The sequence below is a fragment of the Colletotrichum abscissum genome (genome assembly GCF_030869225.1).
Source record: "Colletotrichum abscissum strain IMI 504890 chromosome Unknown Scaffold_8.1, whole genome shotgun sequence".
Lineage (NCBI taxonomy): Eukaryota > Fungi > Ascomycota > Sordariomycetes > Glomerellales > Glomerellaceae > Colletotrichum > Colletotrichum abscissum.
The window spans coordinates 1,303,532-1,316,456 of NW_026850525.1; the positions used below are offsets into that span (position 1 = coordinate 1,303,532).

Below are 12,925 nucleotides of genomic sequence, written 5' to 3' on the forward strand. Positions count from 1 at the left end.
AGAGGGACATAAAGAGGGCGCAAATGCAAAATGGTCGTCGTGGGTTGAGAATGGAGGATCGTTTGGGTGCTCGACAGAGGACGACGCGTCAGGGGGCGTTTTGCGAAGTGATGGCGGGTTTGGTAATTAATTCTGCAAGGTGGCAGATTTAGCGAGTTGGTTCTTCTTTTCGTTTTTGATATCGCGAAAGAGAATTGGAAGAATCGATGGGCGAATAAACACCTTTCGGAACAAGTCGAATATGGCGCGCTGACGATGGGAATTGGGCGAAATTGGCGTTCACGATTGCGTACGTGACAGAAGCGGTCGACCGGGTAAGACAAATGCTATTTATCGAAGATGAAAATTGAAGGTGTTGTTAAGGAGCGGACGGCACAAGACCAGAAGCAAATCTGCAAGATCTACAACTAGAATTGAACCACGAGACAGAAGTCAAGAAACGACGACGGCCTCGAAGGGTTTTGGGGGGAAGAGAGTTGATGGGAAGAAGAGGGGGGTTGCGACGCGGAAGACTAAAGAGAGGATGGGATGGATGGGTGGATTTAGGATTAGAATTGGGGACAGACACACACACACACACACGCACACATACACACAACAGCGAAGAAGCGACGAGTCGGGTCCAGCGGTCGGGGTGTGTTGGCGATGGGAGAAAAGGGGGGTGAGAAGACAGGGATGAAGAGGGTGTGTGGGAGGAAAACCTCAGTTGGGTTTGGACTGGCTCGGGGAGAGGGGGGGGCCAGTCTGCAGAGGAGGAAGGAAGTCCAGGGGAAAAAGAGGGAGAAGTAGTAGTAGCAGGAACAACTACGACCAGGGGGCGTGCGATTGTGATTCCAACCTGGAAGTCACAGTCAGGGCCCGGACAAGCAAGGCAGGGACGACCAGGGGCTGTTCAGGTTGATGGGGCAGCAGCCGTAGCGCACTCGCATTTCATCACTCAGAGTGCCTCAAAGACAAAGTACGAATATCCGCACCGGATTTACTATGCAAAGCAAGGTATCTCTCCTATTCACGCATACGGAACGGGGCAGACAGACAGCAAAGAGGCACCTCGCGTCGCAGGATTTGACAGAGCACACCTCACTCAGCTTTGAACCCAGCGAGACATGGACCAGTCCTTAGGAGGTGGGTTGGACTCTTGGTAAACAGAGCATATTATGTATAGGCAAGCACTACAAGGTACGTGTTAGGTATCTGTTGTTCATGAAAGACATGAATCCAGAGAGTCGCGTCGAAGCAAAGATGTGTATGTAAGGCGGTTAGAGCTGAACAAAAATTATCGAGTACTCTTTATTCACTGTTTGGGATAGTTGTTGAAACTCGTATGCGCCCACATTCGGTTTTTTGCCTACCTACTTAGTTGAGGCACAACGCGCCGTATGTATACCTTTACACACAGAACAAGACCATGCATGCTCTACAGTTCCAAATGTATCAGTAGTTCATCAGGAGTACCTAGCTGGAAGATTCATATCCCCATCAATGAAGCCCCTGGTTCCCTACTCACTTCGACGCTTCCAGATGACATTGACATCCTCCGTCTTCCGGACCTGTCTTGGTTGTGTCTGTAACCAACGTAACGTGCAGCAGTATCGCTGTGCTGCCCTGCACTCTGCATGAAGCACTGCATTCACGCACACACGTTGCCGCAACTAGACGGGCCCTGACAGGTTGGTGTTTTGCCTTGCAGCCAATTCTGCACTGAGTTGGGTGCGCCGACCAGCCTGCCTCCAGCAAACCGCTCACTCAAAGCCGCTCAGTTCCTGAGCAACCTGACCAGGCGGCCCAGGTCCAGGTCGTCGAGGAGGGCACAGACTGGATTCTCTAGCGTATCATGGAACCTGCTTCCCGTAGTTGTGCGAAGTGTGGTGAGTGGCCGTACTAGTACCGAGTAATCGTCGCTGAGGTGAGTTGACGGTGAGATGTTGGCTGCCACACCTTTTCCTCCCCTCCTCCATGCTAGCGAGCTCTAACACCCGTACCAGTTCGCACTAAGACTCGGCCGTCGTTAGGCGGCCACAGCCCAGGCCCATCTTCCTCTGCTTCCTGACCTTAGCGGCGGCCCAGTAGGTTGTTGGCTTGTTTGGCTTGGTTGACTTGACGAGGTTGCCAGGCAGAAGCTGGCACGAGAGGACTAGACAGAGCGTAGTAGAGCCTAGGGGACCCGCGAAGCTGCACCTCAGCCGTCAATGGCAACGCAACGTCTTCACCGCTTCGTGTGGCCTCAAACACACGTTCGCTATTGCTTTCCTTTGTCTCTCATGCGCGTATTTGGTACCTACCTATTTCATGACCCTTCTACTGGTAAGGCAAGATCACGGACTGGGCAAAGGGAATCTGACTTTTATCGAAATGGTTTGACGATAGTTCTGAGACTGGAACAGTGGATCTGGGCCTGCAATGAGTCGGCTTGCTATAAGTCAAAAGAGAACCTAGGAACGGAAGTGGACTGAAGGCAGGGAATAGAGGCGCTGAGAGTTCAGTGCGCTCTGTGTCGTGCATTGTGTAAGGGACGGAGACCACGGTACCCTTGGGCTGTTGTGTTCAGGTACTTGATTGCGGTGCAATAGTGAATTTTCTGTTGGCCACCACCACTGAGACTGAACTTGATTTCCTGCCCTGGTATTACGGAGTATGCGTACCTTTTTCTTTCTCATCTTACCTAAGTCCACTCCAAGCACTCAAGCACACACACGCACACCAAGCAGGCACGGCAGGTAAGACCTTCCATGCGGGGAGGTAGCGATACGTATCTTTTCACACAGGCGGAAGGAACTCTCCAGGAGCGCTTCCCCGTCGCATCCCGCAAGTGGCTCACGAAATGCACGGTCAGAGCAAGACTCAGAGCGGGAAACTTCACTTTTCGCAAAGAGAGAAACCACCAGATGTTGACTTTCTCTGATGGATCACTTACCAGCAAAGACTGAGCCAAGTAGGGCTCGGCGAGCGATTAAGTTCAGCCGTCAGCTACGTTAGTATACCTTAGCAGCAGCGCACATCATCAGCTCAACCACAACCACGGCACCTCCGGGTTTGGGGGGATGACAAGAGAAGGTGCCGATGGGAGCAAATCCAGACCGGTGCTATGATGGACGACCGGATGACCAGCACATGGCAGATGCGGACGAGACGAATCATCGCAACGCCGTGCCCGACTAACAGCACCAGAGTAGCGATGGCAGACAACCGTCTCTGCAGGTACAGCAACGGCGTTGGCTCCATTCGACCACGCCCCCTCCATCTCCATCGCTGCCATCCGCCCCTTGCGGCAATTCTGCGAGAAAGCCACCACAAGACACAACTAAAGCCTCGAGAGAAGAGACGGGACGATGAGGCACCAGAAAGTTAGGCCAAGTCACTTCAAGTCATGTCATATCATGTTTTGCTCGACACCGACCACTTCCCAAGGTTCATACACCCAGCTCCCGCCCAAGCACCACCTCATCGGGGATTACACTTTCGCTTCGTCTTCTAACCTAGATTCAGTCCCGTATACTGAACACCTTCTTTGCTTCTTTTCCTCGACCCGAGCGACCCGGCCTGGTTTCAACCCCAATCAAAGACATCGGCGGCCGTACCTATGTACGAATATTGCGCGGGGGGCTTCAACTCGATTCGAATCGACAGCCACGCCGCATCTCGAAAATGGGCCGACGCCTCGGGTTCTACCTCGTCCACGGCCAACGCCAGAGCCAAAGCGGTCAAGCGATGTGTGTGGGCTCAGTGCAGCGTCCCAAAATGGACTTCTTCGATGGTAACACGGGCGCTGAGGCGGCACTGGAGCCGAATTTCTCCTCCACGTCCAGGTACAACGGCGGCCTCTGACTGGCTTACGGTCCTGAGAACGAGAGATGGCCAGGGGTGTAAAACACATGTGCCAAGGTCCCTTCGTCACTCTTTATCCACTCTTTATTGCTGGGCTTCAGAAACGCCCGCGTACCCCCAGGCCCAGAGGAGACGATGGCTCCCCCTCCAAGCCTCAAAGACCCCTCCCATCTCCATTTTATTTCAATCGGCCAGATGACCGATAGCACCTGGCAGATCTGCTTGCTTTTTCCTTAGTCTGGAAAGGGAAATCTCTGGATCCACTGGAACCACAGCTACGAGTGTCTACGAATACCTCACTATTGTGAATAGGGTACGGAGGACAAATCCACGCGAATTGGAGAGGCGTTCCGAGGGAGACGAATGCCATTGTCAATAGTTGCCTCTTCAGTTGTTCACTTTTCGCATATCGGGATGGTATGCGGACATTCGACTGATGCCGTCCGTCTTTTCAGCAATTGGCGCACAGCATCTGTCAAATCGTCGTACCGGGACAGCAATGGCGACATGATGCTAGAGGAAACATTTCATGTCCTATCATTGGCAACCACCACACGCTTTCCGGATGGGATGGGATGAGATGGGATCATTACCTTATTTCTCCCATGTTCCCGTATTTGACGCCCCCGTTTCCTCAACCCACTTGGCCGCCTAGGTAGTAGTGGGGGGGCATGTCACAGTCGGAGCTGATGGAGCATCAAAGGCAACACAACCATACAACCCCACACAGGGCTATGTCTTCTTCTGTCACTGGCAGGCATGGCAGGCCAGTTCGTATGCACGGAGCGCTCGTTTACGTTCACAACGGCAGCAATCGATTCCAGGGCTTTGTGCGGGTAGTGCGCGTCGAGCCATCATTGCACAGCTTCGGCGGCGCCTTCAACGTTTGAGGAAGCCACAAACTATGATAAACCGCCCGAGGGATGGTTTATCTGAGGCTTGCAATTGCTTACAGCGGAACAAAGAGAGTATCACGCGGCTTAACTCTAAAGTCTGTTTTCATTTTCGTTGCTACGGTCGGGAGCCTCATCTTGACTCAGTCGCAAACTCGGGCGTCGGAGCCGGACCAGGAGCTCTCTTGATCGAACGACTGGGCCCGCCGAATTTCTTCCAAGCCTGGTCTTACCTAGCTCTGATCAACGTCCGCCAGCCCGTTGAAAAATTAACAGGTTCTTCGTGCGACGGCGCCGTCACGGTTCAACCCATGGCATCAAAGTATGACAAAGAGGGGAAGCTATCCCCAAACGACTAGCTTTGCTTAGTGGCCTGGCCATCAACTCTTTACCCTTCAAACGTTTCCGAGTCGCCCATCGCGACGAGCATCAACAAACAGGCGGCTTCTACCCGTTGCTGGCCTACCAAGGCCCGATGCTCTTCCCAAGCCGCCCTCATGCGGCTGCTGCTCACTCACCCTGAGAGTTGCAGATACACCTGCAGAAGCAACAGATGATAACCTTCGCGCCTCTTGCATCGCTCCAACCAATCTGGCCTGTCAATCGCCATGTTGCATTCGAACCCACTACGCGAATTCAAGTTGCATAGTGCACAGACGGACCTGCATGACGCCACGCACCAATCGAACACAGAATGAGGCACTTCGGTTTGATATCGACGAGAGGGATTTTGACAATGGTTCTTCGTTCGATACTAAATACAACGCGGTGAGGAATAACGCATCAGTTGCATCTCTGCTGTGTATCCGTACGGATATCTATTGCCACCATGTTGAAACCCTGGGTCGATGACATGCCGAGACTGATGGTCGTATTCAATCCTGCCACTGGCAGAATCCTCCATAAGCAAATCAGGAACAGTTCCTCCTTTCAAACACTCATCTCCCAGCAGGGAACAAAAATCATCCTCGTGATGGTGCTTTGCCTCCTTGGCTGACAGCCATCTCCACCCCGACTGGGATGTTCAGTCCCCATCAATTCCCATTTCGTACTCTTCCCTTGTCAAATGTTTCTTTCCCCCGAACTCCCACCAATTTTTTTTGCAAGCGCGGCTCCGGCCCAAACCATACTGACTTGCATCATTTCATATCCGATCCGATCTGCCAACTGTTCTAAGAATACCTCACCCAACTGTCCCCTACGCTTCTGCCAGCTGGTGGCCCTCTGTCGACCCTTTCAACGTTTGCTGGCGGCAATTCTGAACAAGCCGGGTCCGGTTGAATTGCGGGTGACCCAAACTAATCTCGCCTGCAAGATTGACCAGCAGCTGCTTTCAGCATGACCCCACGCCCTCGGTAATAAAATGAAGTGGTGGCCAAGTCATCACAGATTTTAGGTGCCGCCGTTGTTCAAATTTTTTGTGCCAGCTGTCTTTACCCAATTCCCCGTCAATATTTGCTCCGGTATCCCTGCGCCGACCAGTAAAGACATCATCTTTAAGGATCACTAGAGGCTCTAAACATCGGGAACCTAGGGTTTAATATCTGGGATATCCAAGTTTGACGTGACAAGGCACGCGTTCGATTGATTCGGGCGGCAGGGATGCCGACTCCAGAATCTGATAGTCTTTGCCAAGTTGGCAGCTGGGGAAAGGAGGAATGTCTTTTCAGTGTCATTTCGGCAGCCTCGTGCGCCGCCACATCGTCGGACATGAGCTTGCCTGCCTAGAAGCGGTACATCTCAACCGCAATTTGATTGGTTTGTTGTTGTTCCCTTGACAAGAACCAAATCTCAACGCCATTCATCTCTGCCGACACTACACGCCAGTCCTTCATGCGAGCTCCCGGCCGAAGTTCGTTTTCCTTGAGGCACCAATCGATATAATATCTCAAAGCCAGGCCCTAAGTACCTTATTATCGAAGAAAGTTAATTCTTTTTAAGTTATAAGTATAAGAATATAGTTTTAATAAAATAATATAATACCTATTTAGTATTTAAATTAAAATACTTTTTTAAGCTTATTATAAAAAAAAATAATTATATTACTAACTATTTATTATTAAAGTCCGTAAGTAGCGTTATAACTTTAATTATAATAGCTTTATTTATAATAAGTAAAAAGTCTAATTATAAGTCCTTTAAAAGCCTCTTTTTAAGAACTATAAGAGCCTTTAAGTTAAATTAAAATATTTACTAAGATATTAATAACTAAACTAACCCTATAATAACGACTTTAATAAAAAACTTAATAAATAATATTAAAAACCTTACTAATATTAAGTATAATTTATAAAGCGTAGTAATATAACTATAAAGTATTATTAATATATTTTATATTAAAAAGGGTATTATTAATATTAATAAAATAAATAGGGCTATATTAATATAGCGCCTTAGCTTTTTTTTATAACTTAAGGATAATTATTTTAAATAATATTAAAAATTTATTAAAAAGCTCTTTTAAGTACTTTAATATATTTATTATTATTTTTATAATAATAAGACTTTTAGTACTTATATATAAAAGTAAATTACTTATTTTTAAATAATAATATTAACTTATTAATAAGCTATTAAAACTACGATTTTAGCGATTTTTTAAGGGAGAGGGTAGAATAGAGGAAAGGATAAGTAAGAAAAGGGTTAAGGTTAAATAGTGCGGAATTCGAGGGCAGGGTAGCGTCTATATATACTACGGCAATCCTCTAGTAATGTAAAACGATGGAGTTAAACAGTGTTAAAGCTAGGCCCAGCCATGAGCCACAGCCGTTAGACGGCGGCGCAAAGAGAATAACACAAGAAAAAAAAAAGGACTCAGGCTTCGGACGTCATTTCAAACGGCGGATACATCGGGTTATTGATGACGAGACTCGTTTGGAAGGCTTTCTCGCAAGCGCAACAACGTAGCGAGTCAGCTTTAGGCAATAGATCCAAAGTATATCGCGAAACCAGTTGAGCATCGTCATCTAAGTCATGGAGATCGTACTCCTTGTCGGTTTCTTTCTTGGTTTCCCACTACTCCCAACCTCGAGGGTCGTATCAATGTGGCTTCTGTCACGAAGCGGCGCCATTATCATGCACATCTGGCTTCTGAGCGGAGCAAGGACCCTGAGAAGCATCTTGGCACCCTTTCCTCAGCCACATGCACGGTAGCTTATTTTCTGGGTACTCGCACCGCCACAAGTGACAGCGTGCATCTTAACTGGTTGAACGGCAGAGCCTTGCGCCCCGCCCGCCGCATTCCCTCGCTTTGCAAGAAATTTTCTGTTCGGCGTGAGGGACCTTGAATGCCGCCCGCTGCACATTGAAATCTCGACTACGCAAATTAACGTTCCTCAGCCTTTGAAGTCTGCAATTCTTCAACACCTGTCATCATGTCTGCTGCGGAGCCCCAAGCTGCTACTGCCGCTGTCGACAAGCCGCTTGGCATGCGAAAGAATGGTACTTTCATCTGCCCCATTCTTGGGCTCATCCGACAGCTTGAAGCTAACTTTTTCTCCCTTTAGGCAAGCAATGGCACGAGACGAAGAAGGCATTTAGGCCGACGTCAGGCCTGACTTCCTACGAGAAGCGCGCCAAGGAGCGCGTCGCAATGGCGGCGATGAAGGCTAAGGAGAAGGAGATGAAAGACGAGAAGGAGGCAGAGCGCAAGGTATGATGATGCTTCCCTATGCTTGTTTTCCTCCCTCGGGCTACTCGGCTGACAAAAATTACAGCAAAAAGTCCAGGCTATCAAGGACAGAAGAGCCGCCAAGGAAGAGAAGGAGCGATACGAGAAGATGGCTGAGAAGATGCACAAGAAGCGTGTAGAAAGACTCAAAAGGAAGGAGAAGCGAAACAAGCTCATCAATTCATGAGCTTGACTGCACACGGGCAGAGTTGCTATTGGAAAGGGCACTACGATCGAATCTCGGCGCCGACAAAAGTCAGGAGTAGCGCCGGTTCCCCCGTGACAAATTCCGAAACAGACTCCGGTGGTGGAGGAAAAGAGTCGGGCCTAACGCGCCCGTATTTTGCACAGCTCAGTCGACAAACGACTCGACACACACGGGGCTCATGCGAGGCCGAACGCTATATCGTCAAGCGATACCCCCGTGGAGATACCAAGGCTACAACAAGGAGCAAAGCCACAGAGCGGGCAACAGGCGACAGGGAGGCGGATCCGGAGCCGGCGGGACGGAACAGAGGAGGGATGGAACTGCTGATCCCATCTGCGATGATCTACGATGTGTACTACGAAGAAAGCCCAATGAGGCTACTCATCCGAGCTTTTTCGCTCGGTGAAATCGGATCAAAGGGCCAGATGGCGGCAATGGAAGCCCAGCCAAACGTGGGCCGCGATTCATAGTTACATAGAAACAATAAGCGTATGACTTGATCCTCATTTTTGGGAAGGGGGGTTCTGGACCAGCAGTTTGCAAGTCCATCAAGGAAAGTGCCGGTGGTTTCGTTCAGACGACGTTTCATGACAACGGGGAAGGACCCCGAGAGGCGCATGTGAAAGTGCGTCATTGGCCCATACATAGAGAGGTATGCAGAAAGGCAGCACCAAACGACCAGCTTTCACTGGGGATTCTGGGAATCTCCGTGCACACTCCACCTCCACCTTTTTTCCCGATCTTCCACACTGCGACCTCCCTTCTGCAAGGAAACAGCCACACACACAAACCCAGCGCATCTCTTTTGCCCCCCAAAAGCCCAAAGCATTGACCGTTCCAGGCATAGGTCAGAAAAGTCTAAACTACGGATAGGCCGTCCCAACCAAAGAAATCGTCTGGCTCGGGGAGGGTCTTTTTTTTCAGCGCTCTTTCAGCGGGCGGCACTGGGCAACAAGCATAGGTACTCGCTGGCGTGTGCGGCTTTGCTTGAGCGCGGCGGAGCCGCAGCTGGAGCGCCTCTCTCTATCGTCCAGTTTCTTTGAAAGGGGGTGGTGGGAAAAGGACGAAAAAGCACAGGGTGAAACCATGTCTGCCAACGGCGACAGTGCTCACGGCTTTGAGCTGCCGTCGGCATCGGCCTCGACGTTGATGACGGCAGCCGCTATTGCCAACTTTTCCCAAAACCACGGTCAACAACAGCACCTATCCGTACACCACAGCCACAGCAGAAGCAAGAGCAAGACCAGAAACAACGATAAGATAGCTTCGGTCCCGATCTCGGCGCCCGTCACTGCTGCTGCTGCTGCTGCTGCTGCCCCTCCTACCACTGCTGCCACAACCTCGACGGCCACCGCCGCCGCTGCCGCCCTACTCCCTGCGCGACGACCGCGGCACCAGATCACGCGCTCCATCACCGAGTTCTCGCCGCCGCTGAGGATGCATCGGCACCGGCACAGTCACCACCACCACCCGACGCAGCACGCGCTGCACCTGAACGCGCAGAGCCGGAAAGATAGGGACAGGCTTCTGCTCTTGGATGAGAGAGCGCCCGGCGCTGCTGGTGCTGGTGGATTGGGTGGGCGAAGCTCGTTCGACATGACGAGGTCGGAGTATGTGACGCCTAGCAGGAGTCCGGACTCAAGTCGGAGGACGAGCGCGCTTGTTGGGCCGATGATTGGGGGTGGAGAGAACCCGGCTGCTGTTACGCCGCCTTCGAGGAAGCTGAGGAAGGTGAACAATGAGGCTGCACTGGTGGAGGAGAAAGGTCGGACGGCGAATAGGGTTGCGTACGTTCTCTTCCGTGATGGTCTTTCTTTGAAGAAGCTTGGGACTGACATGTCGGTGTTTCTACGTATAGCGGCTTGAAGAACTCGCTCGTCGAGCTAAGCGGATTCTCAACAGCGACAACCCGACGACTAGACGAGACGTACTACTCGGTCCTCGAAAAGAAGAGCATGCTGCAAAACACAATCTCGGCGATCCGCGAGCTGACGGAGGCCTCGCGGCAGATGACGGGCGAGTTCGTCTCCGAGGCCGACGAGATGGCGCGGGACGTGGCGGGCCAGCTCGACACTTTCGGGCAGTTCGGCGAGCAGGAGTCGCGCATCAAGACGCTCCAGGGCCGCATCGAGTCCGGCCGGACGAGGATCGAGGGCTTGAGTGGTCGCGTCGACCTCGTAAGGCGGCGGATCGAGGGGTGGGAGAGGGCGGACCGGGAGTGGCAGGAGAAGACGCGCAAGAGGCTGCGGGCCGTGTGGATCGTCACGTCGGTGGTGTTTGCGGTGCTGATTCTGCTGTTTGTGGGCGCGCAGTACCTCGGCGGGCCGGCGGATCCCGAGGGCGCTGCCGGGAGGGCGTTGAAGGGGCTTGGGAAGGGGGCGAATCGGAGCGTGGATGGGGCTGAGCGGGCGCCCAAGTTGTCGCCTTTGTGGGAGGATAGACGGGGGCGGGAGGAGGAAGAGGATCGGTTGAGGGTGTTTGACGAGCTTTGAGGAGCTTCGAAGGATCGACTTGTGATATACTGTGCTTGAAAAGGGATTTGGCATTGCGGTTACTGCATATTAATATGATACCCACACAACAGAGGCATTATTAGATTGGTTGATTACAATATAGCTTCTTTTTCGTTTGCAAGATTGTGACTCGTTTCGACTCTCAAAGCCATTCAGTTCGCAATTCTACATAACTCACCCCTATTTCATTGCCAAAGCTTCTGCTCACTACTTTCATCGAGAGAGCTTCACGTGGGTCTGACTACCCACACCCGCGATCTTCGTGGTATACAGAGGCTTTACCAGGGGGGTTTATGCCTCAAGCTTCATCATGGCAGTAGTCGCAGATGTCCACAACCCACACCTTCTTCTCAACCTCGTGTGGCATCCTCAGGTACGATACGGCGATAATGCTCAGTCGACATCAAGCCTTGTCGTATTGTCCAAGGGCCTTGCGTTCAGGCGTATTCTAGGAAATCGGCCGAGCTCTGGGTATTACTCGGTTTCTGTCTTGCTTGGGATTCTCTGCTCTATGTATCGTAGTAAACTGGCACTTGCCCCCTCTTTGGAAGTTATCCGAGCTTGTCGGCATGAGATTATCACGTAGAGTGAGATTAGACGCGTAGCGATGGAACACGACGAGAGAGCCATTGGGCCTATGGTTTTGCCTCTTTTGTCTGCAATCTCGGTGTAGATATTTGCTCGCGGTGCATTCTGATTCTGAATATCTCTTCTCGGTCTTGGCTAGACTACTGAGTAGGGTTCTATGCCTTGACAGGTAGAAAGCACCGCAGAGAATATAGGGTTGATTTGCCTCCTCGTATTACACCATCCTCTTTTGTCATGGCCATGGGTATGGCCATGGAACACGCGCAGTTGGTTCCGCGCAGTGCTGGATACTGCCCACACTTATCGAACCATCCTAGTTCCCAATGATGGCTCGTCAGTTTTCCATTTGTGTTTCAAGGGACTCTGACGTGAGGGAACGGTATACTGCCATCGGGGCAATGGAATACCGAAAACGCAGGAGTGAAGAGCGCCCGTAGCAAACTTCCGTCTTTAGCCACCTTCTCTGGCACAAAACTTGTATACCTAGCTATCACCGTGTTGTCTGGGGTGGCATTATACGATGTAGTCGAGACCGGTATCGAAGACGAAGAGGATCCCCTCATGAAGCAGAATCAAAGGGCATAGCTCTTTGTTTGACATGGGGGGCTGATGCCCTGTACTCAGATTCGTCCATTCTGTTTCCTGATTGAGGCAGGCTTCCCCTTGTTTTCATGGACGTACGATAGACCAGCCTTGGTAGATCCTTTTTGAAGCTCAATCATTAGTGTTTATCTCTACCTAATACTGGACATGTATACTGCCCCTGTATATTACGGTGAGAGATTGCGATGGCTTTGATAATGATTTGCCTAGGATCCAACTTCGCCAACGCCTTTTCTGTAGCTTCAAGCTGCTATAGTATGATGTGAACCAAGTGCTATAATGATGTAGGGATAAAGAGTATGCGGCAGTCAGAGATCGTAGTGGGTAGGTGAATTAGCAATGTAGGACTCAACGTCTGTACGTTCTTGGACGTGATCGGAATGAGGTTCCCGGGAAGACCGCACGTTTGTGACTCCCAGACTTGACAAAAAAGGGGTAACCCTTCGGAGGAAATGCAAGGCGGTGAAGAGGGACAACGACCTTGTTAAGAAAGAGCCATACAGTCACTGAATATGGGTAGCTTTTGGCAAAATTATTTGCTTCACCTGTCACCATCGGATGGGGAGCCTCCTGGCGCAGTAGCTGCGACTGATCACTTGCACGAACACACAAAGGGAGTCGACCC

General features: G+C 51.0%; 3 protein-coding genes across 3 annotated transcripts; 2 read left to right on the plus strand and 1 right to left on the minus strand.

Annotated features, from left to right (window-relative positions):
- Positions 1-2,298: 2,298 nt before the first annotated feature.
- On the minus strand, positions 2,299-2,502 carry CABS01_04427 (uncharacterized protein; the record flags this gene model as incomplete). The annotated part of the gene is made up of 1 exon (XM_060537798.1): positions 2,299-2,502. One exon carries the CDS (start codon positions 2,500-2,502, stop codon positions 2,299-2,301), a length of 204 nt encoding a protein of 67 aa, XP_060390643.1.
- Positions 2,503-8,092: 5,590 nt separating this feature from the next.
- On the plus strand, positions 8,093-8,575 carry CABS01_04428 (Cgr1 family protein; the record flags this gene model as incomplete). The annotated part of the gene is made up of 3 exons (XM_060537799.1): positions 8,093-8,159; positions 8,225-8,370; positions 8,435-8,575. 3 exons carry the CDS (start codon positions 8,093-8,095, stop codon positions 8,573-8,575), a joined length of 354 nt encoding a protein of 117 aa, XP_060390644.1.
- A 1,107-nt stretch (positions 8,576-9,682) lies between these two features.
- On the plus strand, positions 9,683-11,088 carry CABS01_04429 (uncharacterized protein; the record flags this gene model as incomplete). The annotated part of the gene is made up of 2 exons (XM_060537800.1): positions 9,683-10,383; positions 10,455-11,088. 2 exons carry the CDS (start codon positions 9,683-9,685, stop codon positions 11,086-11,088), a joined length of 1,335 nt encoding a protein of 444 aa, XP_060390645.1.
- Positions 11,089-12,925: the final 1,837 nt, after the last annotated feature.